Below are 24,495 nucleotides of genomic sequence, written 5' to 3' on the forward strand. Positions count from 1 at the left end.
CTGGGAACGGAGCTGCCGGCCCGTGGCTCACTGCCCCTCCGTGGCAGCGGCCAACCGCCCCCGGAGCAGGGACAGGGACCCTGCAGCCAGCCTGGGCACGGGGCTGTGCTGGGGGCAGGGGGCACTGAGGGTGTGCACGCACAGCTCTGCCCAGCCACAGAGGCAAGAAATGTAAAATGATGAGAAGCCACCCCAGGCTGGGCAATGGTGCCCCTGTGGAAGGAAACTTGGCACACTCCAGCCCACACTTCCCTGCCAAGTCCTGCTGGGAGCGAGGCTTCACACGGGCTGGGAACCCCAAGAGGCTGATGGGGGACCCGCAGACACATGCAGGAGCTGGGCAGCAGCTGGGGGAGCCTGCCTGTGAGCAGGGCTCAGAGCACAGCCTGGGCCACGCCTGGGAATCACCATCACCTCCCCTTGCTGGCACTACCCCTGTGCCCCAGCCCGTCCCCTGGGCATCGCCCCTCCGTCCCTGCCAAGGGCACAGGGGAGGCGTGGGAGCAGTGCCTGGCCATGCCATGGGGGATGCACGGGCCCAGCACCTCTTTGGCCACAGGATCTGGCCCCACAGCCCCTTGCCCCTGTCCAGATGTGCTGCCCAGCACTGGTGGCTCCAGAGACAGCAGCATCGGGGCTCCAGCACTCCAGTGACCACCACCTGCTCATCTCTGCCTGGCTTTCTCTGTGGGCAGGGAGCTTCTGCCCAGTGCCCAGGGAGCAGCAGCAGGGGTCATCAGGGGTGGCTGCATCCCAAGAAAAGCTCCTGCTCTCCCAAGGAAGGCTCCTGCTCTCTGAGAAGGTTCCTGCTCTCTGAGAAGGTTCCTGCTCTCCCAGGGAAGGTTCCTGCTCTCTCCCAAGGCCGGGGGAACCGGGCAGCTCCGGCGGCTGCCGGCCACGTGTGCCCTGGGCACTGCACCACAATTGGATTTGCATCTGCCCTGCCTTTTACTGCATGGAAATTGAATTGTAAAATGTCAAAGACATTTCCTAACTGCGCCATATTAGCCCGGTTTTATTAAATACTGTTATCAGAGCAGATTATGAATGCAATCAAGTGCAGGCAAGAAAAGCCAGAATTAACTGGCCACTGTGCAGGAGGACACACCGGAGGGCAGGAGGCAGCTGGCGAGGCTCTGCCCAGAGCCCACGTCCCCAGGTGCTCTGGCTCTGCTGCCCACTGTCCCCAAATCCTGGAGCACCAGTGAAGGAACGTCCCCACCCAGCCAGTGCAGCTCCACTCACATCCCAGGACGGCTCCCCAGGGACAGCAGGACACTGGGGGTTCTTACTTTGAGGTTCCTTTGAGCTTTGAGGTCCCTTCCTAGGCAGGGCAGGACCTGCTCCCTGCACATGGCAGCAGGGCCAGGACTGATGGGACAAGCCCTGAGATGCCAGAGCTGCTGCCAGTGACACACAGGGCAGTGACACACATGGCAGCAGGGCCAGGACTGATGGGACGAGCCCTGAGATGCCAGAGCTGCTGCCAGTGACACACAGGGCAGCATTCAGAGCCCTGCCCAGGTGGCAGTGCAGGAACAGGGCTCTCCTGCCCAGAGTGGGGACACACCAGCATCCAAGCAGTGGGGCCAGGCTGGGCTGGGTTACCCAGGGCCACCCTGATGTGGCAGGACACAGGGGATGCAGAAATCTGTGCCCAGCCCTGGCTAACCCAGCCCTGGGTGGCCCCAGAGCTCCAACAGCACACCAGGACACGAGTCCTGATGGCAACCTGGGGGACCAGGGTGGCACTGAGGACCAGGCATGGGGAGGGCAGCACAGTCCCACAGGTCACAGCCCTGGATTCCACACACACAGCCAGTTCCTGCCATGCTGGGTGCTTGTCCTGCCACTGCAGGGCCACATGCTGGGACATCTCCGTGGCCACACGAAGCTGCCATGTGTGGAAGTGCTTTACAGAGCCCCCCAGCCTGGCTGGAGGAGAAACTGGAGCAGAGGATCCAACCTTTGGCTGGAGGTCCCACACTCAGCACCGGCAGCACCACACAGGAGCCATTCCCAACGTGGATGAGCCCGGGCAGGGAAGGATCCAGTCCACTCCAACCCTCCACAGCCACGGAACTGTGGATCCTCTGCACGGCACAGCATGGCACAGCTCCTCTCCCACTGCCCAAAGCCCCAGGTGCCCAGGACAGGGAGGGCACAGCGGGCACAGTGCTCCTGGAGACACCCCACGCTCCCATGCCATCCCATGCCAGGCTGCTGGAGCCGAGGGGAAAACGCCAAGTCACCACATTTCTTCGAGGTAGCACGGAGAAGGAGGGGACAGGGAGGGAAACAGTTTGCTGCCAAATCCCTGCATCTGATTTGCGCAACTTTCAGACAACCTCATCAATTATGGATGGCCCGAAGCAGGCGCGGTGTGCGCTGCGGCCGGCCCGGCCCGAACCCGCACTCACACCGACGGGGCCCCTGTCACCATGGCAACCCGCGCTAATTCACGCAAGGATTTCCAAAATCTCGTGTATTAAACCCCACATGAATAGGATATTATCAGATAACAGAGCTAAGTTACAAATCTCGGCGGTGCCGCGCGGGGAGCGCCGCGGGCGTGCGTGGGACCAGAACTCGGAGGGGACGTGGGGACAGCGTGGGGACAGCCCTGCCCGCTGTCTGCCATTCCATGCACCACCCCAGCCCCACTGCCATGGCCAGAGGTGCTTGAGCGCCCCAGGCTGGGAGCACGGCACCCACAGCACACGCGGCACCCGCTGGCACAGGGGAGAGCGGGGTCCGGTGGGGAAATGGCCCCAGACAAGCCTGGCATTGGCACTGTGGGTCCAGCAGAGCTGGGGATGGACAGCCCAGCCAGGAAATGGCGTGACATCCACCCCAACAGCAGGCTCAGCCCCACTGAGTGTCCCTTGTCCCTAACCTGTGACCCTGGCACGGGAGCACTGCTGGCACCCGTGGCCATCCTGCCTGGTGGGCCCAGCCATGGGAGATGCAGCAGAGCCCTGGGAAGGACAGGGATGCGGGAGAAGGTGGTGGCACTGAAGCACCTCTGGTTGTTCCCACAGCAACGCCAGCTGTGTGCCCAGGCCAGCAGGGGCTGGAGAAGGGTGTGTGGGGACACTGCTGGGCACAGGCCAGGCGTTGTCCCCATACCCACACACTGCCCCAAGAGGCCACGGCAGCAGCAGTGTCTGGTGGGTTGGGAATGAAGGGGGCTCTGAGCTGGAGGTTCTTCTTGCCCAGTCCCTCAGCAGTGACAGCAATGATGGCACTGGGGACAGGGGGTACAGCATGCCATGCCAGCCCTGCATGGCATGAGGAAACACATGTTGGCCTCATGTGGCACCGTGGACATGGTGGATGCAACACCAGAGCAGGAACATGGGGAATGCCATGCCAACCCTGCTCAGCACCAGGACATGGAGCCCCACGCTGGCCCTGCTTGGCCAGAAACGGCCCTGCACGACCAGGGACAGGGGACAGGGAACAGATCACCAGCCCTGCCCAGCTCCAGGGGCGCCCACATTTGGGGAGTGCCGGCCCTGCAGAGAGGGACAGTGGGCACAGCAACGGAGGGACCGTGTGCCCAGTGACCCAGAGCCACACGAGCGCTCCCCGTGGTCCCTGTCCGTACCCAGGGACCGTCCCCGGGCGTCCAGCTCGTCCCCGGCACCAGGCCTGAAACCTGCGGCTGCATCAGCACCATGAATTATTCAGTCCCGGGCGGAACGCCTCGACGGAGCAGTTACATCCTACAGCGAGTAGATACTCATGGAGCTACACACACGTACGCCCGGAGCCGCACACGCACAGCACACGCACGCCCCCGCAGCCTCACACCTGGCCACGCACCCGCGGCGCCGGGCACAGCCAGCCGCAGGGATGCTCCGGGAGACACCCGGGAGCGACATCCAAACACCCCCTCAGCGAGGAACACCAACAGCCCAGCCAAACGCTGATGCCAGGGTACACACCGCCACGCAAACACCCCACGCACCCAAACACAGCGGCACACGCGCCCGCGGCAGCGCGGACACACGCGGGTGTGCGGGCAGCGAGCCCCGGCGCTCTCCCGCCGGCCCGGCCGCGCTCCCCGCACGCACACGCGGCGCGCCCGGCCGCAAACCCTGCCCAGAGCCCCGCGAGCACCGGGCCCGGCTCCCGGGGGTCCGGAGTTGCTCCGGGGCACGGGGCAAGGGCAGCCCGGCCGGAGCCCGACCCGCCGGGGGTGCCCCGGGAGCGGCGAGGGGAGCGTTCGCAGCGCTCCGCACCCGCGCGGCGCCCGGGGATGCTCCGAGCCGCGCCGGGCGGCGCCCCCCGCCCCTCCCGGGCCGCCGCCGGGGGTCCTCGGCACGTCCGCGGTCCCCGCCCGCCCGCTCGGAGCCGCAGCCGGGGAAGGGCCGGGGATGCTCCGGGGCGGGCAGGGCGGCATCGCGGCCGGGCCCCGGGAGCGGCGCTGGGATGCGGCCCCGAGGCGCCGCGCCCGCCGCCGGTGCCCGTGCGCGCCCCCCCTCCGTGTGTCCCCCCGCAGCGGCGCCCCCCGCCCGGCCCCGCCGCCTCCGCCGCCGCACTCACTGGCTTTGCCGGGCTTGGGCCTCTGCAGCAGCTTCTGCACGGCCGCGATGTCCTCCGCCTTCACCGCCTGCACCAGCTCCTGGTCCTTGCCCATGGCTGCGCCGCGCCGGGGCTGCCGGCTGCGGGCTCACGGCCCGAGCATCCTCCGCGGCGCGGCGCGGCGCGGCGAGGGGCGGGGGGCGGCGGGGGGCGGCTCGGCGCGGCTCGGCACGGCGCGGCTCGGCACGGCGCGGCCCCCCCGCCCAGCCCGCCCGCTCCGGAGGCGGGGGCGGGGGCGGCGGCGGGCGCCCGGGGCGGGGCGCGGCGGGGCGGGGGGGCCGCACCGGGAGCGCGGGGGGCAGCGCGGGAGAGGAGGAAGAGGAGGAGGAGGAGGACGAGCAGCGGGAGGAGGAGGAGGAGGAGGAGGAGAGGGCGGGGGCCGCCCGGTGCTGCGGGCGGAGCGCGGGGATCCCCTCCCCGGTGCCGGGCCCGGGGGACGCCCCGGTGGGCGCCGCCGCGCAGCCGTGCCGGTACCGAGCTGGCGGGGCTCAGCGGCCGGAGGGGACGGGGCAGCGCCGCTGCTCGGGGGCTCTATCTCCCGAGGGAGGGTCCCGGGGGATCCAGCAGATCCCCTCCCGGGGCACCCCCTGCTCCCCAGCCCGGCTCCGGGGCGCCCTTCGCCGCTCCCCGTCCCGCCTGACCATCGCAGCAGCTCCGATATCGGAATCCGGGCAGGAGCAGCATTCCTTATTTCTGTAAATAAAGCGCTCATTACCGCGTCATTTTCCACTTTTGTTGACACAATGGCCGGTGACATTCGTCCCTTTCACTTTTAAGGCTGAAACGACCGAGACATTACGGTTGCGGAGGGTTCCCGGCTGTGCCGAGGGCTGAGGAAGCTGAGGAGCCCGGTAGGAAATGGGGCCAGTGATGGACGAGGCGCTAATGTCCCCGCGGTGCCATCAGAGCAGAGCACCGACATCATTCGCACGGAATCAGCCCAAATTTCTGCCCTGCCGGACAAGTTCCCAGCTCAAAGCCTCGCGCAGTCCCGGCTCCAGCAATCCGCGCTGGGGCACACGGGGCCAGAGGGCTGCGGGCCAGCCGGGCACCGGCGCTGGGCACGAGGGTGCGGTCACAGGGCTGCGGGGTACGGGCACCGGGAGCTGCAGCCCCGCGGCACACGGGAAGATGGAGGAGGGAACCAGCTGTCCCCGATGCCCCCTGCCCGCCCCGGGCTGCCCGTGCCCCCCGAGCTGGAGCCCAAGGGTCCCTGCAGTGCCCCCAGCTCCCGCCCAGGCCCCATCCCCGGGCTGACCCCCCCTCGGGCACGGCGGGGTCCGTCTCCTGTCCCCACCCCCACTTTCCAATCCAGGACATTTGGGTTGCCAGCACGGAGCGCCGTCTAATCTGCCCTCTAATCCCGCAGCCGGGCGCCGCACGGGGCCCTGAGCCGCGGCCGGGCCCGGGGCTGGGGGCTGGGGCGGGGGCTCCGCAAGGCTCGGGGGCTTCCCTCGCATCTGCCACCACCTGATAACAACCGGAGCGCCTCAACAAAGCTCCCTTTGTGCCCCACGGCTCCCTCCTGCTGGGCCCCCACACCCGGTCACCCCGCACCGAGCTCCTGCCCCGCGGCCCCGCCGGCACCGGGACCGCAGTGACCGGGGCACACACGGGGCACCGGGACCGCTGTGACCGGGGCACCGGGACCGCAGTGACCGGGGCACACACGGGGCAGCGGCTGTGGGGCCGTGGGGCACACCAGCCCTGTCCCTCCTCCCCGCCTGAGCCGGGTTTGCGGGAGGAGCTCCAGCCCGGCGTTCCTGCGGCTCCCTCGGGCTCTTGCCAAGTCGGGTTGGTCTTTGCAGAGCACAAGAATGTGCAGTGAAACGTCCCCGTTCCTGCCCTGCGCTCGCCGGGAGAGAGCAGCGCCCGGAACGGGCAGAGCCTGGGGCACGGGGGGTTTACGGTGGGCACCGAGGGCAACGGGCACGTGGGAATCTGACTGTGGGAACCGGAGACGGCGGCAGCAGCAGGAGGGCTCGTCCCACGCAGAGATCCCCCAGCACAGCTGCCTTTCCATGGGAAAGCAGCACAGCAGGGCCTGTGCCCGGCCTGGGGAGGCAGGGGGGGTCTGGGAGCACGCGGGGCCCTGTGCTGGAATTGCAGAGAAGGAGGAGATGAAGGCAGAGTTTGGAGGCTGAGGAAGGCACCGCTGGGCTCACAGCCCTCCCAGCGATCAGAGGACTGAAAGCAGACACAGTGCTGGGCAGCAGGTGCTGGTGGGAGCCTGCCAGGGCCCCTGCACGTCCCTCTGTCCCTGCTCCGTCCCGGGTGCCAGCCCTGGCCTGGGACACGCAGCAGCCACACGCTGGGTCCTGTGCAGGGATGGCACTGCCACCCTCGAGGCCAGCATGAGGCACTCGGGTGTCCCCACGGGCTCTGTCACACTCTGCCCTGTGTCTGCCAACCCCTCCGGCTCCATCAGAGCCTGAGCAGGGGTCCGGGGCTGGCACAGGGTGCAGCCCAGCCCTCCACCCTGTGTCCCCTCAGCAAGCAGCAATATCTACGAAAATACTTTATTGTGGAGGGGCAGTGCAGGGGCTCCGTACAGCGCAGACAGCAGCAGCACTGTCACCAGCAAACACACACACACACACACACACGATGGTGGCCATCACCAGCAAACACACACACACACACACACACACACACACACACACACACACCACGGTGGCCCCAGAGCCAGGGGGCAGCAGGACCCACGGCTGCAGCCCCTACGTGGCCTTGGGCCGGCCCTTGAGGCGGATGATGGCTCGGTAGTCCCGCACCAGGTCCCGCAGCTGGTCCAGGTAGGGGTTGACGTTCTCCTCCAGCCACTCCTCCACCGTGTCAGGGAAGTAGATCCTGTCCAGCTGGGCACGCAGGTCACGGACAAAGCTCTCCCAGTCCTCATGGAGCCTGAGGGGCAGAGCAGGGGTGCAGCTCCCTCCTGCTAGGGAGCCCCCCAGCCCCGTGCCGACCCCTCCCAGCCCCGGCAGCACCTACTTCAGCACCTTGCTGCCAAAGCTCTCCATGTTGCGGGGGTTCCCAAACTGCCGCTTCCTGTGGTAGGGGCTGAACCAGCCCTTGATGGCACTGCAGAGGCACAGGGGACTTGGGGCACAGGGCACTGGGGACGGGGAGCTGCGCATCAGGCAGGTCCCCTCCCATGGAGATACATGGCCAGAGGCACCGATGCCTGTTACCTCTCCTCCTCCAGCACCTTGAGGATGCTCTCCTTCAGGTGGCCATTGACCTGCTCCACCATGTGGTAGATCTCCACACCAGGGAACGCTCCCCTGCCCTCGCTGGGGAAGGGAGGGGAAGGTGAAGGCTCAGGATGTGGGGTGCCCTGGGCTGGGTGAACCCCAGCACTCTGGCAGGTCTGGGACCATTTGGGTGACCAAGCCCTGCCTCCCTCCAGTGCATCCCTTGTGATGCAGCTGCCCGCACCACGCGCACGCACCAGGTGCTCTGCTCCAGCTGCACGCTGTCCAAGCCCAGCACATCCAGCACCTTCCTCTTTGCCTCTTCTGTGAAGCCCCCTGGGAGGGCGAGGAAAGGGACAGAAGAGGCAGGGACACCATCAGGCTCACCCTGGCTTCACCACACCCCAAAACTGAGTGAGCCGAAGCTCTTCCTCCTCTTCCTCCCACCTCCCCAGCGCCCTGCCCAGCAGGACGGGCTCTGGCAGGCAGTGGGAGCTGGGGGGGAGCCCGGCCATGCTGCCAGGGCTGGGGCTCACCGTTCACCAGGGTCTGCAGGCAGATGGCCAGCGAGGGGATGCTGACGGGCAGCAGCTCACAGAGCACCGAGTAGTGATCGTACCTGTGGGACAGGGACAGGGACAGCCAGCACCGTGCCAGCACGGCTCTGTGGGCACCGGGAGGGCACAGCGGGTCCCAGCTCCCCTCACCTCTGCCAGCCGGTGAGCACAACGCCCTGCAAGCGCAGCGGGGCCAGCCGTGGCACGGCCTGCATCACCTTCAGCCAGCTCAGGTGGTTTTTCAGGTGGTAGCTCAGCGGGGTCCAGGCCTGCGCCGGCCCCGTGGTGCCCTTGAAGGCGCTGGCGAACCACACGGCCTCGAAGCCGCTCTCCACGTACTTGGTGAGGAACTGCACTGCAGCGGGACAGCACCACCAGTGCCACCATCGCCAGGGGCTGCAGGGGCTCAGGGGGGTTCCCCCCATCGCCCCCAGGGCCCTGGCACGTCACCTTACCGATCTGCTCAGCCTCAAAGTCGGGTGCGTAGAACCACAGCACGGGTGAGACGTGCTTGGCTATCCCGGACTCTGCAGGGAGAGGGGACGTTGGTGCTGGCAGCAGGAGGGAGCCTGGGGCTCCTTGTGCTTCCCCGAGGGCCACATTCCCTCAGGGCAGGGCAGAGGCTCCTGCTGGCACAGGGCACGATGCCTGCCGGGGTGGGCACGCAGCGGGCGCGGCTGGGGAGCCTGGCACAGGTGCCAGCACTGCCATCCCCGTGCCCTCACCCCGCAGGGCTCCCACGCTGATCTTCCTCAGCATGTCGTCCCACATGAGCACGCGCAGCCCCCAGTACTGCGCCGTCAGGAAGCCCAGAACCTCCTTGATGTGCCTCAGGTACATGGTGCCCACGTCGCCCTTGTGCTGGCTCATCCAGTTCTTGGAGTCCATCCCCTCCCCGAGGTGGAAAACCTGGATTTGGGGGCAGGGAGATGCTCAGCAGCCCTGGGGGCACCCCCAGTGCCTGGGGAGAGGGCCGGGGTCCCTGCAGAGCCCCTGCCCACCTCGTCTGCCCCGATGTGGATCCAGGAGGAGCGGCGGTGCTTCTCGATCACCTGGGACAGGACGCTCTTGAGCAGGGCCAGCGTGTCGGGCACGTGGGGGTTGAAGCTGTTGGGGAAGCGCTCGACCTCCCGCAGGTGCTGGTACTTCTCGTGCTTGAGGATGAACTGCGGGAGGAGCCATCAGGGGGTGCCCAGGGGAACCCCTCCGAGCTGGCATGGGGAGCGGGGCTGGCAGCCTCTACCTCCACGTGGCCAAAGGTCTGCACCAGGGGAACCACCTCCAGCTTGTGCTGCTCCGCCAGCTGCTGGATCCGCTCGATGTCCTCCTCGCTGGGAGGGCAGGGACAGGCTCAGTGCCAGGGCAGGGCATGGGGGCACTTCCCCCTCCTCCCCTCCTCTGGCACCCTGCCCACATGGCCCTGGTTACCCCACAAATGTGTGCGCTTTACTGAGGGGCGCAAACATTGCCTGTCAGGGCAGGAGGAGCTGCTGGTCTGCCCAGCAGCACAGCCTGGCACTCTGAGCGTGGTTATCGTGGGCACGGTGCCAGGTGGGTCACACCCACCTGGACCTGCAGGGGCCACAGCCCCACAGCCAGCTGGGCACACTGCCCTGCTCACCTGTAAGCGTACGGGGACCTGAGGATTTCCAGCTCCCCCTTGAAGGGGAACATGTCCTCGTACTCGATGAGGACGCCGTTGGCTCCCAGCTGGGACAGGAGGGGGAACACCTGCAGGGAGGGCAGGGTGGGCTCAGCAGCGGGCATGGCACAGCCCAGGATGGCACACGCCCATCAGCGCATCCTCTCCTCCCTGTCCCTGGGCACCCTCACCTGCTCCAGGTAGGAGACTCTGGGCGCAGCTCCCTTGAGGTCCAGGTGGACCAGCCTCATCTGGGTGGCACTGACATCCCTGGGGACCTGCTGCTTTTGCTTCAGGGTCATTATCTTTGCTGCAGGGGCCTCCAGAACCTGCTGGCTCTGGGGGATGACGTCCTGGACGACGTCACCCGTGTCCCCCCAGAACCCGCTGTCCTTGCTGACGTGCTTGTGCAGCTCCAGGGTGAGGCTGCAGGGAGTGGGGCAGGGATGGGGGTGTCCGTGGGGTTGTGGGGGCACCAGCACCACGCAAGCCCAGCCCAGGGGGTGCCACAGACCCCCCTGGGCCCCTGCTGCCACCTCACCTGTCACGGAAGAGGAACTTGATGCCAGCCAAGGCCACGAGGAGCAGCACGACGAGGCGCAGCAGGTTCAGCCGGTGGCTCCTCTGGAAGGCCATCTCTGGGGTCTCTGGGGACACACAGGGGGTCTGGTCTGTGCCCAGAGGGACCCCAAGCACAGGGGAGCCCACCCAGCCCCACGTACCGTGCCCTGCTGCCCTGCCCGGGGCAGCACGAGGCCCAGAGAAAGGCGGCATGGGGGCAGCCCCTCTGGCCAGCCCGGTGCCCATCGGGGGCGCGCTGGGCAGTGCCCCGTGTTCCTCCTACCTGGCGCGCCCCAGCGTGGGGCCAGCGGCGGCTCCGCCTCCCTCTGCCCGCAGGGTGAGGCCGGTGCCCGAGCAAACAGGGCGGGGGCTGCGGAGCAGGGCCCCGCCGGGGATCCCGACCGGTGCTGGGTCACCCTGCCCAGGGCCGGGTCACAGCGCGGCTGGATGGGGCTGCATCCCGGGGCGGGCACGGGGCATCCCTGCGGGAAGGGAGGGAGTGATTGCGAGCCCCCCGGGCACATGCCAGCACCGGGCTGTGCCAGGGATGGCACCGGGAAGGGAAGGGGTGGTTGGGAGCCGCCCGGGCACATGCCAGCACTGGGGATGGCACCAAGGATGGCACCGGGTAGGGGGGAGGTGATTGGAGCCACCCGGGCATTCCCGGCAGCTGCAGCAGGGCCGTGCCAGGCTGGGGATGGCTGCCAGCACAGGGGGCACCGCTGGGCACACGGGAGGGCACAGGGGGCACGCAGGAGGGGGGTCGGTGCCCCCTGGGCACGCAGCGTGGGGAGCCCAGCACCCAGGAAGGCCATAAATATGCCAAGCGCTAATGGCGCTGTCATGGGAACACAGCGCCTGATCGGAGCGGGGATAAATATTTAGACAGACGCTGTCAGCCCGCCAGGATTCGGTGTTTTTAATGCACGTTATCTTATTTAAATAGGGCAGGTTCCCAGGGCTGGCACTGCCAGGGCGAGGGGCGGGCGCTGGATGGAGGGGGAGTCCTGAGGAGTGTGGGGACAGCCAGGGCTGTGTCCCTGTGCCATGGGGACAGCCAGGGCCGTGTCCCTGTGCCACGGGGACAGCCAGGGCCGTGTCCCTGTGCCATGGGGACAGCCAGGGCCGTGTCCCTGTGCCACGGGGACAGCCAGGCGCCGTGCCCCGGCAGTGCAGCCCTGGGGGTGCCGTGCTGCTCCCTGCACACCTCGAGGGCACGCTCACACACACGTGTGCACGCTCACGTGCTTCCAGAGCATTCCACGGCCTGCCTGGCCCTCACCAGCCCGTGCTGCCAGCCCGTGCCCCCCCCCCGGACCAGCAGAGGGGTCCCTGTCCCTTCCCATTCCCTCCCGTGGTGCTGGAGCACACCTGGAGCAGCCCCTGGGCACAAGGGACCCTTTCCATAGCCCACCCACACCCCCAAACCCGGCACACCCCACAACGCCCTGCACCAAGGACATCCCCAGGGCACTCCTGCACCCCACGGCACCCTCTGGGCTCTGCTGGGCATCCCTGCGGCCCCGGGCACACGTGCATCATCCAAGGGCATCCCTGCATCCTCCCGAGCATCTCTGCATCCTTCCAAGCATCCCTGCAGCACCAGGTCCCTGCATTCCCCCGAGCATCCCTGCATCCTCCCGAGCATCCCTCCATCCCCCCGAGCATCCCTGCATCCCCCCGAGCATCCCTCCATCCCCCCAAGCATCCCTGCATCCTCCCAGGCATCCTCCCCGAGCATCCCTGCATCCTCCTGAACATCCCTGCGGCACCGGGGCCCTGCATTCCCCGAACATCCCCGCATCCTCCCGGTACCGGTGCCCACCGCGTTGCGGGCATCCCCCGGCCCGAGCACCCCCGCTCCCCCGGCCCTTACCGGCAGGCGCGGGGCGGCCGCGGGCACGGGCACGGGCGCGGGCACGGGCACGGCCGCCGCCGCCTCTCTTAAAGGGCCCGGTGCCCGCCGGTGCGGCAGGCGAGCAGGGATGCACCGGGCGCCGCCGCCGCCGCGCACAGCGGGCACCGTGCCCAGCGCCCTTGGCACACGCGCACGGCGGGGAGCCCCGGCACGAGGGGCGGTTCCACCGTGCCCGGCGCGTGCCCGGTGTCGGTTCCCAGCGCCCGTTCGGGCTCGGTGTGTGCCCAGTGCCCGCCCCCGCCCAGCGATGCCCGGTGTGTGCTCTGTGCCTGGAGCCCGGTGCGTGTCCCGTGCCCCGGGTCCTGTGTGTGCCCGGTGTGTGTCCCATGTACTGTGTCCCGTGTGCCGTGCCTGGTGTGTGCCCGGTGTCCCGTGCCCCAGGTCCTGTGCCCAGTGTGTGCCCGGTGTGTGTCCCATGTACTGTGTCCCGTGTGCCGTGCCTGGTGTGTGCCTTCGTGTGTCCCATGTACTGTGTCCCATACTTGGCGCCCAGTGTGTGCCCTGTGCCCAGCGTGTGTCCCACGTCCCATGTCCTGCATCCCATGCCCCATACCCTATATGCCATATCCTATATCCCATACCCCATACCCCGTATCCGATATCCCATATCCCAATCCCATATCCCATACCCCATATCACAATCCCATATCCCATATCCCATACCCCATATCACAATCCCATATCCCATATCCCATATCCCATATCCCATACCCCATATTCCATATCCCATGTCCCATACCCCATACCCCATATCCCATATCCCATATCCGATATCCCATATCCCAATCCCATATCCCATACCCCATATTCCATATCCCATGTCCCATACCCCATATCCCATATCCCATATCCGATATCCCATATCCCATATCCCATATCCCATATCCGATATCCCATATCCCAATCCCATATCCCAATCCCATATCCCATGTCCCATACCCCATATCCCAATCCCATATCCCAATCCCATATCCCATGTATGTCCCAACCCCATATCCCGATCCCTGTCCCGTTTCCAGCCCTGCGCCCCCTGGCGGCACGCTGAGCACGCGCCTTCCCCCCGCCGCGCTCCGTGGTCTCGCCCATTGCTTCCCCCACGTCCGGGATATGGTCCGTTCCCGCCGTTCCCGCGCATGCGCGCTCCCGCCGGACGCGGCCGGGCCGGCCGGGCGCACGCGCAGAGCCGGGAACCGGGAGCGGAGCGGGAGCGGGAGCGGGGCCGGGGGGACACGGGGTGAGGGAGAGCGGCGGGCCGGGCCGGGCCCACACCCCGCGGGGTGACACAGACCCCGCAGGCTTTAGGGAGTGCCCCGGGCGCGGCGGCTCCGGGAGCGGCGGCACCATGAACGCGACGCAGGGCACGGTGGGCAGCGACCCGGTCATCCTGGCCACGGCCGGCTACGACCACACGGTGCGGTTCTGGCAGGCGCACAGCGGCATCTGCACCCGCACGGTGCAGCACCAGGACTCCGTATCCTTCCTTCCTTGCCGCCCCCCGCCACCGCCGCCGGGCCCCGCTCGGGCCCGCCGATGCTGCGTACCGACCTTAACGGCGCCCGCAGCAGGTGAACGCCCTGGAGATCACACCGGACCGGAGCATGATCGCAGCCGCAGGTGAGCCTGAGGTGCTGAGCCTCTGCCCGCTGCTCGGCCGCTGTCGGTGCTGAGCCGGTGCCCGGCGCCCGCAGGGTACCAGCACATCCGCATGTACGACCTGAACTCCAACAACCCCAACCCCGTGATCAACTACGACGGCGTGAGCAAGAACATCACCTCGGTGGGGTTCCACGAGGACGGGCGCTGGATGTACACGGGCGGGGAGGACTGCATGGCCCGCATCTGGGACCTCAGGTGGGCACCGGGGCTGCCCCGGGCTGCAGGGCCGAGGTCACAGCCCTGAGCATCCCTCAGTCACTGTCACGGGTGCCACAAGCCCTGACCCCCTCACTGTCACAAATCCCGTACCCCCTGAGCATCCCTCAGTCACTGTCACGGGTGCCACAAGCCCTGACCCCCCTCACTGTCACAAATCCCGTACCCCCTGAGCACCCCTCCCTCACCGTCCCGGGTGCCACAAGCCCTGAGCACCCCTCATTAACTGTCACAGGTGTCACCAGCCCTGAGCTCCTCTCCCTCTCTGTCACGGGTGCCGTAACTCCTCCCTCTCTGTCACAGGTCCCGGAACCTGCAGTGCCAGCGCATTTTCCAGGTGAACGCTCCCATCAACTGTGTCTGCCTGCACCCCAACCAGGTGAGGAAGCTGCCTCCTTTGGGGTTCCCAGCTCAGAATCCTGAGGAACAGCTTAATGTCCATCCAGTGCCACCCCTGCCATGGCAGGGACAACTTCCATTGTCCCAGGGTGCTCCAAGCCACGTCCACCCTGGCTTTGGGCACTGCCAGGGATCCAGGGGCACCCTGAGCACCCTGTTTCTGTGGCTCCTCTCTGAGGAGCTGCAGAGATGTATTCCAGCAGAAGTTGGGGTACCACAGAGATGGCCTGGGGGCTTCACACAATGTGTTTGTGCTGATGACCTGGTGGCTTTTGCAAAGGGACAGCACAGGGGCTGCACTGAGCTCATCCCATGGCAGCAGACACGCCCTTGGAGCAGGCTCTGCCCCCCAGCATCCCTGGGGATGGCATGGGAGCAAAGCTGGCAGAGTAGGGGCAGCTGGGGAGCCTGAGGGTGACAACAGTGCCAAGGAAGAGCATCCTGGGGCCTTTGGGTGGGGTTTGGTTGAAGTTCCCCAGTGGGTTCAGCAGCTGTTGCTGAGCAGAGGGAGAGTGGGGGCACTTGAAGAGGCTGAAGGGAGCAGGAGCAGGGAAATCAATAGGGATCAATCAGTGCTAATGGCTGGGCTGGGCTTGCAGGGCTGTGGTTTTGCCTGCAGACAGGGCCGTGCAAACCTCTGTAAAGTCCTGAGTAATGGAAATGTTCCCTTGCAGTTCATTTTGCAAATCAGGAATTTCAGGCTAAATTTGAGATCAGTTATTTGGACCAGACTATCCAAATAATGTAGAATATATACTGTCCTGTAGTGTCGGTGGTGTGAGAGTGTGTTATGTTAAATGAATATTGCTTAACATTGGTCTTAGATGTGAAATAATCCCTGACACGGTGCTGCTGAGGTGCAGAGTGCTGGTTTGTGAGCAGAAGGTGGTTAATTAGGCCAAAGGTGGCAGCATTTGTTTGGGCAGCTCAGTGGCTCTGCAGTTCCCTCTGCAGAGATGCTGATCCCATTATTCAGCGATTCCTCACGGCCTGAGTAAAGCCATGAAAACTTTGCACTCAGCATTTACACCTGCTGAGAGGGGCTGAGGAGCCCAGAAGAGCCTTTTGTGCAGCCAGATAAATGCATTGATGGTGTTTGTCTCCTCAGAAGCAGCCTGTGCTCCCAGGGACAGGATTAGCTGTGCCTGATGACCTGATCTCCTCTAGGGATCCTGCTAAAATTATGGACAGCGCAGGGCTGTCGATAAGGGCCTGGTTGGAGTGGAGACATGCCAGCATTGTCTTCTGCTCTGAGCACGGGATCAGAGCCAGGACTCCTGCCCTTGGCTCTTGTCCTTCCCCTGAGAAGGGGAGAGACACAGAAAAACCCACTTCAGGTTGTGTTTTCTGCTATCTGCACCCTTGAGTGCTTCGGTTGTTCAGTGCCAACCTGCCCTTAATGCTGCCTCTCAGACGTGCTGAAAACCACTTGGCTGCTGTGGCTGTTGTTTGGAGCCATGGCTGTTCCACAAACCTGGAACTGGGACAGCTCTGTTTGCTCTGGGGTTTGGGAAACCAGCAAACCCTTCTGGGGAGGGAAACTGCCTTTTGCAGGGTGCCATGGAGTCAGCACCCGGCTGGGACAGGCTGTGGGACAGCCCTGAGCTGGGGAGAGAGGAGGCAGGACAGGATGGTGCTGCTTAACCTCAGAGCAGGGCTGCAGGGGTGCTGCAGGGGCACAGCGTGGGTGCCAGCTGCAGGCTGCAGCTGCAGGGGTGCTGCAGGGGCACAGCGTGGGTGCCAGCTGCAGGAGCACAGTGTTGGTGCCAGCTGCAGGGGCACAGTGTTGGTGCCAGCTGCAGGCTGCAGCTCACGGTGCCCACAGAGCCGTGTGCCCTGCAGGCAGAGCTGATCGTGGGGGACCAGAGCGGGGCCATCCACATCTGGGACCTGAAGACTGACCACAACGAGCAGCTGATCCCCGAGCCCGAGGTGTCGGTGAACTCGGTGCACATCGACCCCGACGCCAGTTACATGGCAGCCGTCAACAGCTCGGTGAGCCCTGCCGGGGTGGCAGCTGGGCTTGGGTGGGCATCCCCCAGCCCGGGCGCAGCCTGGGCACAGGTCCCTCTGTGCCTCTGCTGCAGGGCAGCTGCTACGTGTGGAACCTGACGGGCGGCATCGGCGAGGAGGTGACGCAGCTCATCCCCAAGACCAAGATCCCGGCTCACAACCGCTACGCCCTGCAGTGCAAGTTCAGCCCCGACTCCACGTGAGTGTGGAGCCCTCAGCACGCTCCCAGGGCAGGCAGGGGCCAGCTGTGCCTCCAGCTGTGCCCCCAGCTGTGCCCCCAGCCGTGGCTGCTGCTGGCTGCACACTGCAGGTCCCCAGGGAGGAGTGGGACACAAGGCAGGGCATGTGGCACCACAGCGTTGCTGTCAGGGGTGTCCCACTCCCTGAGCTCAGCAAGGTTTGCAGCCATGGGCTGTTCTCCAGCTGTTCTCCAGCTGCTGCAGTGTGAGCTCCTTCACGGAGTTTGTTCAGCTGGAATCTGCTCAGTCTGACAGTGCAGGTGTAAGGAGATCTGATTGCACTGGGGACAGGTCTCCGGGCTGTCACTGGCCCTGGCCCAGGTCTGTGTAACCAGAGGCCCACAGGGGGACAGTGACTGATGAGATTGCCCTCAGATGTCTCCTTCTTGCAGGCTCTTGGCCACCTGTTCTGCAGATCAGACGTGCAAGATCTGGAGGACTTCAAACTTCTCTCTGATGACAGAGCTGAGCATTAAGAGCAACAACCCCGGGGAGACGTCACGGGGCTGGATGTGGGATTGCGCCTTCTCCGGGGACTCCCAGTACATTGTCACAGGTCAGCCTGCACCTGGGCTGGGCCAGGCCTGAGCAGTGACCCTGGCTGGGACACGGCAGAGCCTGGGGCACAGGGGCTGTGAGGGGAGCAGCCACTGCTGGCTGGAGCATTCTGTGCTGCTGCACTGGGGCAGCTGTTGGAACTGGAGGGGAGATCTCCAGGGTGCTGTTCATCTCACAGCCTGTTAGTCCCTTGAGCACACCTCTGGTAATCTCCACACTCAGTGCTCTCCAAAAGAGCTAAACCCCACATGCAGAGAAGTGCACTGAGCTGCTCTGCCTTGCTGGTCATCACCAGCCCTAAGGATGGCTGAATGAAGCAAGAGCAAAGTATTTCTTAGAATAATAGTAAGAGAGAAACTTAAAAGGTAATATACGTCCCATTCTTCTTTTCACTCTGTGTTCCAGCCTCCTCGGATAACCTGGCCAGACTGTGGTGTGTGGAGACAGGGGAGATCAAGAGGGAGTACAGTGGCCACCAGAAAGCCGTGGTCTGCCTGGCCTTCAATGACAGCGTCCTGGGATAACGTGTGGCAAGGACAGCACCTCTGCTTGTTTCCCCTTGCCTTGCCTTGCCTCTCCAGAGCCTGGGACACGCTCTGTACCCATCCCCTCCTGTGTGGAGAGGGCTGGGGCTCTGACAGGGGCAGCTGCAGCTGCCTGGGCTGAGACCAGCCTTCAGCTCCAGCCTGGACGTTGCTGACACGTGTGTGGCCCTGAGGGAGGGAATGGGAGAGGGAGGCACGGTCCCACTGCAGGGACACGGGTACAGCTGCAGGAATCCCTGGGGCGTCGGCTGCTGACAGCTCTGGATGTTCCTGTACCCCAGAGTGGGAACAAAATAAACCTCAGCCTTTGCCAGTGATGGGAGAGGCTGAGCAAAGAGGAGAAGCAGCTCTTGTCTTTGTTTGCAATCCCTTTATTCAAAGTGTTTCACAGAGTGCCTTGGAGAGCCGCTCTCCTAAAGCCAACCACCCCCAGATGTAACAGCAACCACCTGGTGCTGAGCAGAGCCTGGAGCCCCAAACCTCCAGCTGCTTCCTGGGATTCCTCTGGGCCAGGCTCTCCTAATTCCTATGGACAAGGCACTGGAGCAGAGCTGCAGTGTCTGTGCTGGCAGTGCTGAGCAGAGGCCTCCTGCTTCTCTAAACTCTCCTGATGCTGTGTCTCTAAACTCTCCTGATGCTGTTTCTCTAAACTCCTGACCTGCAGCACAGAATCGGCAGGAAGCTCTGGGGATGCTGTGGGTGTTCCCTTCCTCATGGAGGTCAGAGGCTGTTGAGGAATCCAGTCCAAGTGTGAGGGCACAGAGGGGCTGTGGCTGCAGCACTCACTCGGGCAGGTAGTAGAAGCAGATGGAGACACAGATGTTGCTGGGGAAGCAGATGTCAATGCACAGGTAGATGAGGCGCTGCCTCCCCGGCCCTGCCAAGGAGCAAGGACAGCAGTGAGAGCAGGGCTGTGGTCCCCGGGGATGCTTTGGTCCTGCTGAGTCCCCCTGATGCTTTGGACTCCTGCAGAGTCCCTGGGGAGCTGAGCAAGGGGAAAGCCTCAGGGAATGACCTTTCTGATTCAAGCTGGAGTCAGATGGAGCAGGCTGACAGCTCAGCAGGCTGCTTTGGCTGAGGATGAAGGTGGCAGGGATTAAGCAGTGATGTCTCAGGGACAGCTCTGTGTGCTGGCTGTGCTGTGCTGTGCTGCTGGGGCAGCTCAGAGCCCATCCCAGTGCCACGGCTCAGGACAGGGGTGGGTACGAGCCAGCACTCAGGGGTGGTGGACAATGGTCTCATTTTGCACTAGAGGTCACCTGTCCCTGTCCTGGCCCTTGGCAGCCAGTCCTGGGGAGCATCAGCTGCTGTGCAGCACAGCCTGATCCTCTTAGAGGTGCTGGCAAAGCTCCTGCCCGCCCTGCCAGGGGAGTGCCCCACTTACCGTGGGCTCTGCGCACCCAGAGGATGGAGGAGTGCTCACACAGGCTCTGCACAGCCTCCCCCAGCGCCCCGGGCTCCAGCTGCTGCCCGGCCACAATGCCCAGGAACTCCCTGTAGAACTTGGTCTGGTTGTTGGGCTGGAGCGGCTGCTCGGCCTGAAAGAAACGGCCCCGTTGGTTCCTGCAAGGCAGGCACTGTGTGTGTCCCCAGAGCCCTGCTCAGCTCCCAGGGCACCCAGGAGTGCTCTGTGCCCCAGCAGGCGTCTCCTGCCAGCTGCCCTGTCCAGCTCCCAGCTCTCATTGCCTGTCTCTGGGCTGCTGGCAACCCCAGCAATGCCAAGTTTTATTTCCATTTAGGAGCCTCAGGGCTGGGCAGGTGCTTCCCTCTGCCTGCATCCCTTTTGGGAGCCTGTGTTCCCACACTTCTCTGGGAGTAAGGACCAAGGACCCCCAGGAGGAAAATGGAAATGGATAGCAGATGGCGGGGACACAAAAAAAGGGGCTTTCTGTCTCCTGGGAATGGAATCTGCCCCTGCCCAGGCATCCACTGACACTTTGTTCTGAGGGTCCTTGTACATGACTGCCTCCAACCTTGTCCTTCCCTGGCAGCTGGTAACAAACCCCCTTTGTTTTTCCTCCCCCAGATTTTTGAGCAGGTAACAGAACCCGGTGGGAGCAGGTCCTGCAGGAGCCCTGCCATTCACCTCCGTGGGACACACACCTCCCCTGCCCCAGGCTGCTTCCCACAGGAGTCAGGGCATGGATAAAGGCAGGAGCTGCTGCTCAGAGCTGGCTGGGAGCCCAGCCTGGGGCACAGCTCTGCTCCTGGGAGCAATGAATGCCCCACAACAGGGGCTGGGAGAGCCCTGCCCCGGCTCCTTGGGGAACAGTTCCCCTGCAAATCCCACAGGGAGAACACTCAGTGACCCTGTGCAAAGCCCAATCCCCCCCAGCTGTCCCGGGAGTGCTGCAGCAGCTGCTCACGCTGTGCTCAGAGGTGTTGAGAGCCATCTGCAGGTCCCAGGGCTCCATCCTCCTCAGGTAGCAGGCTCGCTGCTCCAGCGGCTTGTAGCACACGTAGCCCTGGCAGATGGACAGATGTGGACAGATGTGCCCTTGGAGCAGGCAGCACACGCCCACCCTGGCCCAGGAGAGCCCTGAAGAGCCCATTCCCTTTCCCCTGCTCTGAATTGATGATTAAAGGTGCAGAGGGAGGCAGGGCTGCCCCGGCACTCACGTTCCTGCTGTCGTACAGCACCACGGCGCTCAGGTTGCTCCGGGAGGTGATGTAGTAGGTGACAGTGCTCCTGGCCTTGTCCACCACGGCTGTCTGGTTCCTCAGCGGGTCCTGCTGGCCCTGCAGCGTCACTCGGAGGAGCTGGGAGCCAGCCTGGGTGCGAGGAGAGGGAGGGCAGCACCCACCAGCAGCTGCTCTGTGCCTGTGTGCAGCTTCTCCCACCTACAGCCCCGGCTGGCCCCGTGCTCCCCCTGCTCCTGGCTGGCTCAGCAGTGGAGAGGAGCAGGCTCTGACCCAGGGGAAGGGTGATCCACAGCTCCATCCTCACCCCAGTGCCCCTCGTGCCAAGGGCAGCAGGGGCTGGAGGAAAGGGCCAGGGGACCCCCAGCCCTGCCTGCACCTCCCTGCTCTGCCCAGGGACTGATCCAGCCAGACTCAGCCCACCCGTCCCTCCTGGAACTGCTTCCCACACAGCCCAGGCTGCCTGCCCAGATCAGCATCCCTTACCTGGGCAGAGCTGGGGGAGAAGCTGAGAACCCCCACGACACTGACACCAACGACTGCAAAAAACAACAAGGCAACGGACAAGATGATCCAGAAGGTCCTGGAGGGAGCTGGGAGGTGTGCTGGGGCCCTCCTGTCCTAGGAGCCAGGCAAAAGAAGGAGGAACAGGAGTTAAAATTGACTCTTCTGCCAATTCTCTTTCACCAAACAAGTTTCCAGCTCATGACACAAAGCCTTGTACACTCTGGTTGGAGCGCAGAGCTGCCAAACCATTGCAGCACCTGGAGTAACCCCACAGTGCTGGAATTCAGATCCAGCATCCTGGTACCCAGCACTGGCACAGCCAGGGAAGCTGCAAAGCCCCAGGGCAGGGCTGGAGCAGCAGCTTTCCAGACACAGGGAACAACAAATTAAATTATTGTGGTTTACAGCAGAAATCCCCAGCGGGACAGTCAGCATTGGAATCAGACCCCGTGTGGAGGGATCCTGCTTCTGTCCCCTCCCTGTGCTGGGCTCTGCTGGATTTTCTTGCTAAATTATTCTCCATGAGACCAAGGAAAAGAGCTTGGCAGCGCTGTGACATTTCTATTGGCTCTATTAATTTACTTTAATTCTTACATTGAAGCAATTAAATTTAACTTCATGGCACATAACGGGATTTTTACGAAGCAGAAAATGTGCTTTCAATAATCTCAAACACAGCCCACATTTAAAAAATAACCTGTTTCCCAATCCTCTGAAGGACAGAGACATTCAATCCGTGCCCAGGATTGCATGTGCTCCAGCTGCACGAGGACGGGCTCACCCAGCCTGGGGACAGTTATGGATCTCTATTGGAAACAGAGAACTCCCAGGTTATTCCCTGAGAAAAGCAGTGAGGTAAAACTGCACCTATGTGAAATCCTGTCAATTCCAGCAGAGCAGAGCCCCAGCCCTGCAGTGCCTGGCAGGTTTTCAATAAGCAATGGAATTCCCTCTGGTGGGAAAGGTGCAGATAAAGAACTCCAGCAGCTCCCAGCTGTGAGGGCACAGCTCACCCCCATCCCGAGCAGCCTGGCTGTGGCTCCTCTGCCCTGGAACCTGAGCAGGTAAACCCGGGCACCCCCGAGGCACCTCAGCCCAGGTGGCAGCAGCTCCTGGCAGGAGCTGGGCTGGGGATCAACAGAACCCTCCCAGGATCCGTGGGAATGGCAGGAGCTCTGCCCCTTGGATGGGATCAGGCAAGCACAGAGCACTGCAGGGGCAGGGACTACTCACTGATGGAACAGGGAATACTCACTGCAGGACAGGAAATACTTCAGGACAGGGAATGCTCAGGAATACTCAGGGATACTCACTGCAGGGCAGGGAATGCTCAGGAATACTCAGCATTACTCACTGCAGGGCAGGGAATTGTCACTGTAGGACAGGGTATTCTCACTGCAGGACAGGGAATACTCAGGAATACTCAGCAATACTCACTGCAGGGCAGGGAATGCTCAGGAATACTCACTGATGGAACAGGGAATACTCACTGCAGGACAGGAAATACTTCAGGACAGGGAATGCTCAGGAATACTCAGCAATACTCACTGCAGGGCAGGGAATGCTCAGGAATACTCAGCAATACTCACTGGTGGAACAGGGAATACTCACTGCAGGACAGGAAATACTCACTGCAGGACAGGGAATTGTCACTGTAGGACAGGGAATTCTCACTGCAGGACAGGGAATGCTCAGGAATACTCAGCAATACTCACTGCAGGGCAGGGAATTGTCACTGTAGGACAGGGTATTCTCACTGCAGGACAAGGAATACTCAGGAATACTCAGGAATACTCACTGCAGGACAGGGAAAGCTCAGCAATACTCACTGCAGGACAGGGAAAGCTCAGGAATACTCACTGCAGGGCAGGGAATGCTCAGGAATACTCAGCAATACTCACTGCAGGGCAGGGAATGCTCAGGAATGCTCAGCAATACTCACTGCAGGACAGGGAAAGCTCAGGAATACTCAGGAATACTCAGCAATACTCACTGCAGGGCAGGGAATGCTCAGCAATACTCAGCAATACTCACTGCAGGGGCAGGGAATGCTCAGCAATACTCAGCAATACTCACTGCAGGGCAGGGAATGCTCAGGAATGCTCAGCAATACTCAGCAATACTCACTGCAGGGGCAGGGAATGCTCAGCAATACTCAGCAATACTCACTGCAGGGGCAGCAGGGCCCGCACCGTGCCCTCCTTCCATCCTCCCTTCAGACCAGGACCCGGCTGCTGCTCCTCTGCCTGCTGCCCACGCTCAGGCCGGGCATGGTCCCGGCTCCAGGCACGCCGGGGGAGCCTGGCCGTGTGTCCGTGGGCCATAAATACCTGTGCCCACAAACACCTGTCCCTGGCAGCCCGGGGGCTCTGCGGGACCCGACACCTGATGGGGAGCGGGAGCTGAGCGCTGCTGTCAGTGCCCGGCGCGGCTCTTCCTGCCCGGCCCCGGGCCAGGCGGGAGCCACAATGGGGGCCTTTGAGTGCCCCGGGGCTGGCACGGCCCTGCACGGCCCAGGTGGGGCTCCTGGAGAGATCAAATGGCCAGAGGACGGTGGCGGCCTGCCCGTGGGGCAGCGGCAATTCCCACATTTCAACGGGAGCTCCTGGGCTGGAGCCAGGCGCCGATCCTGCCGTCCCTGCAGGGCTGCACAGACACACGGACACACCCGTGCCACCCTGCAGGGAAAGGGAAAAGGGCTGTGCCACCAAGTCACTGCCACAGCCCGCGCCGCTCTCACGCCGTCACCCGTGTCCTGATCCTGAGCAGTCCAGGAGCCCCCAGAACGTTCCAGACCCGCCAGCCAGACATAACCAAGGTGTGGAGGCAAGGAAAAGCCAAGAATTCCTTCACGTGATGTCTACCCAGGGAAAATGCAGGCTTTGGACTCCTATCATGCATGGGGCTCAACAAACTGGGTGAAGGGAGCCCACAAGAAAGGAGGAGAGGGACTTTGGCCAAGGGCGTGGGCAGGGCAAAGGGGAATGGCAGAGGGTGAGATGAGGCGTTGGAAAGAAACTCTTCCCTGTGAGGGTGGGCAGGCCCTGGCACAGGTGCCCAGAGCAGCTGTGGCTGCCATGGATCCCTGGCAGGGTCCAAGGCCAGGCTGGACATTGGGGCTGGGAGCACCTGGGACAGTGGGAGGTGTCCCTGCCATGGCAGGGCTGGCACTGGGTGGGATTTGAGGTCCCTTCCAACCCAAACCATCCCTGACCCCCAGGATTCCCAATGCTCAGCAGACCAGACCACACGGTGAGACAACG

The 24,495-nt window shown here is 63.8% G+C and overlaps 4 protein-coding genes across 6 annotated transcripts in view; 1 reads left to right on the forward strand and 3 right to left on the reverse strand.

Moving 5' to 3' along the window:
* Positions 1 to 4,645, reverse strand: part of CASKIN1 (CASK interacting protein 1) — a 31,615-nt gene extending 26,970 nt beyond the window's left edge. Inside the window, exon 1 of the mRNA XM_058816018.1 lies at positions 4,552 to 4,645. Coding sequence (XP_058672001.1) covers positions 4,552 to 4,645 — 94 coding nt within the window. The remainder of the gene's footprint in view (positions 1 to 4,551) is intronic.
* A 2,608-nt stretch (positions 4,646 to 7,253) lies between these two features.
* On the reverse strand, positions 7,254 to 12,599 carry LOC131565347 (hexosaminidase D-like). Its single transcript, XM_058816186.1, has 15 exons — positions 12,418 to 12,599; positions 10,825 to 11,023; positions 10,522 to 10,627; positions 10,172 to 10,406; positions 9,960 to 10,069; positions 9,582 to 9,669; positions 9,340 to 9,504; positions 9,064 to 9,247; positions 8,794 to 8,865; positions 8,489 to 8,693; positions 8,318 to 8,400; positions 8,039 to 8,117; positions 7,779 to 7,880; positions 7,579 to 7,668; positions 7,254 to 7,491 (listed from the first exon to the last, which is right to left on the reverse strand). Exons 3-15 carry the CDS (start codon positions 10,614 to 10,616, stop codon positions 7,308 to 7,310), a joined length of 1,692 nt encoding a protein of 563 aa, XP_058672169.1. The 5' UTR covers positions 10,617 to 10,627; positions 10,825 to 11,023; positions 12,418 to 12,599; the 3' UTR covers positions 7,254 to 7,307.
* A 1,104-nt stretch (positions 12,600 to 13,703) lies between these two features.
* On the forward strand, positions 13,704 to 18,385 carry MLST8 (MTOR associated protein, LST8 homolog). 3 transcript variants are annotated; one of them, XM_058816051.1, is made up of 8 exons: positions 13,704 to 13,930; positions 14,022 to 14,073; positions 14,148 to 14,310; positions 14,635 to 14,710; positions 16,573 to 16,725; positions 16,818 to 16,942; positions 17,375 to 17,538; positions 17,946 to 18,385. In XM_058816051.1, exons 1-8 carry the CDS (start codon positions 13,802 to 13,804, stop codon positions 18,062 to 18,064), a joined length of 981 nt encoding a protein of 326 aa, XP_058672034.1. In that variant the 5' UTR covers positions 13,704 to 13,801; the 3' UTR covers positions 18,065 to 18,385. The 3 variants fall into 3 exon arrangements, 2 of the variants coding, with proteins under 2 accessions (XP_058672034.1, XP_058672033.1); XM_058816050.1 differs by having other exon boundaries at positions 13,726 to 14,073; positions 16,556 to 16,725; XR_009275439.1 differs by having other exon boundaries at positions 13,726 to 14,073; positions 16,556 to 16,725; positions 16,818 to 17,538; positions 17,946 to 18,024.
* A 236-nt stretch (positions 18,386 to 18,621) lies between these two features.
* BRICD5 (BRICHOS domain containing 5) lies at positions 18,622 to 23,504 on the reverse strand. The gene is made up of 6 exons (XM_058815705.1): positions 23,454 to 23,504; positions 21,212 to 21,346; positions 20,705 to 20,857; positions 20,452 to 20,550; positions 19,470 to 19,623; positions 18,622 to 18,962 (listed from the first exon to the last, which is right to left on the reverse strand). Exons 1-6 carry the CDS (start codon positions 23,502 to 23,504, stop codon positions 18,868 to 18,870), a joined length of 687 nt encoding a protein of 228 aa, XP_058671688.1. The 3' UTR covers positions 18,622 to 18,867.
* Between the last annotated feature and the right edge of the window lie 991 nt (positions 23,505 to 24,495).

The sequence above is a fragment of the Ammospiza caudacuta genome, chromosome 17 (genome assembly GCF_027887145.1).
Source record: "Ammospiza caudacuta isolate bAmmCau1 chromosome 17, bAmmCau1.pri, whole genome shotgun sequence".
Classification (NCBI taxonomy): domain Eukaryota; kingdom Metazoa; phylum Chordata; class Aves; order Passeriformes; family Passerellidae; genus Ammospiza; species Ammospiza caudacuta.

Bases quoted from the DNA above. Each gene is read 5' to 3' on its own strand.
- LOC131565347 (XM_058816186.1), bottom strand. From the start codon at position 10,616: ATGGCCTTCCAGAGGAGCCACCGGCTGAACCTGCTGCGCCTCGTCGTG. The intron at 9,505-9,581 runs GTAGAGGCTGCC...CTCCTCCCGCAG, and splicing joins AGACCTTTGGCCACGTGGAG to TTCATCCTCAAGCACGAGAA. The intron at 7,881-8,038 runs GTGCGTGCGCGT...TCCCTTCCCCAG, and splicing joins CAGCTGGAGCAGAGCACCTG to CGAGGGCAGGGGAGCGTTCC.
- MLST8 (XM_058816050.1), top strand. From the start codon at position 13,802: ATGAACGCGACGCAGGGCACGGTGGGCAGCGACCCGGTCATCCTGGCC. The intron at 14,711-16,555 runs GTGAGGAAGCTG...CGGTGCCCACAG, and splicing joins TCTGCCTGCACCCCAACCAG to AGCCGTGTGCCCTGCAGGCA. The intron at 17,539-17,945 runs GTCAGCCTGCAC...TCTGTGTTCCAG, and splicing joins CTCCCAGTACATTGTCACAG to CCTCCTCGGATAACCTGGCC.
- BRICD5 (XM_058815705.1), bottom strand. From the start codon at position 23,504: ATGCCCGGCCTGAGCGTGGGCAGCAGGCAGAGGAGCAGCAGCCGGGTC. The intron at 20,858-21,211 runs GTAAGGGATGCT...CCTCGCACCCAG, and splicing joins TCTCCCCCAGCTCTGCCCAG to GCTGGCTCCCAGCTCCTCCG. The intron at 20,551-20,704 runs GTGAGTGCCGGG...TCCATCTGCCAG, and splicing joins TGCTGTACGACAGCAGGAAC to GGCTACGTGTGCTACAAGCC.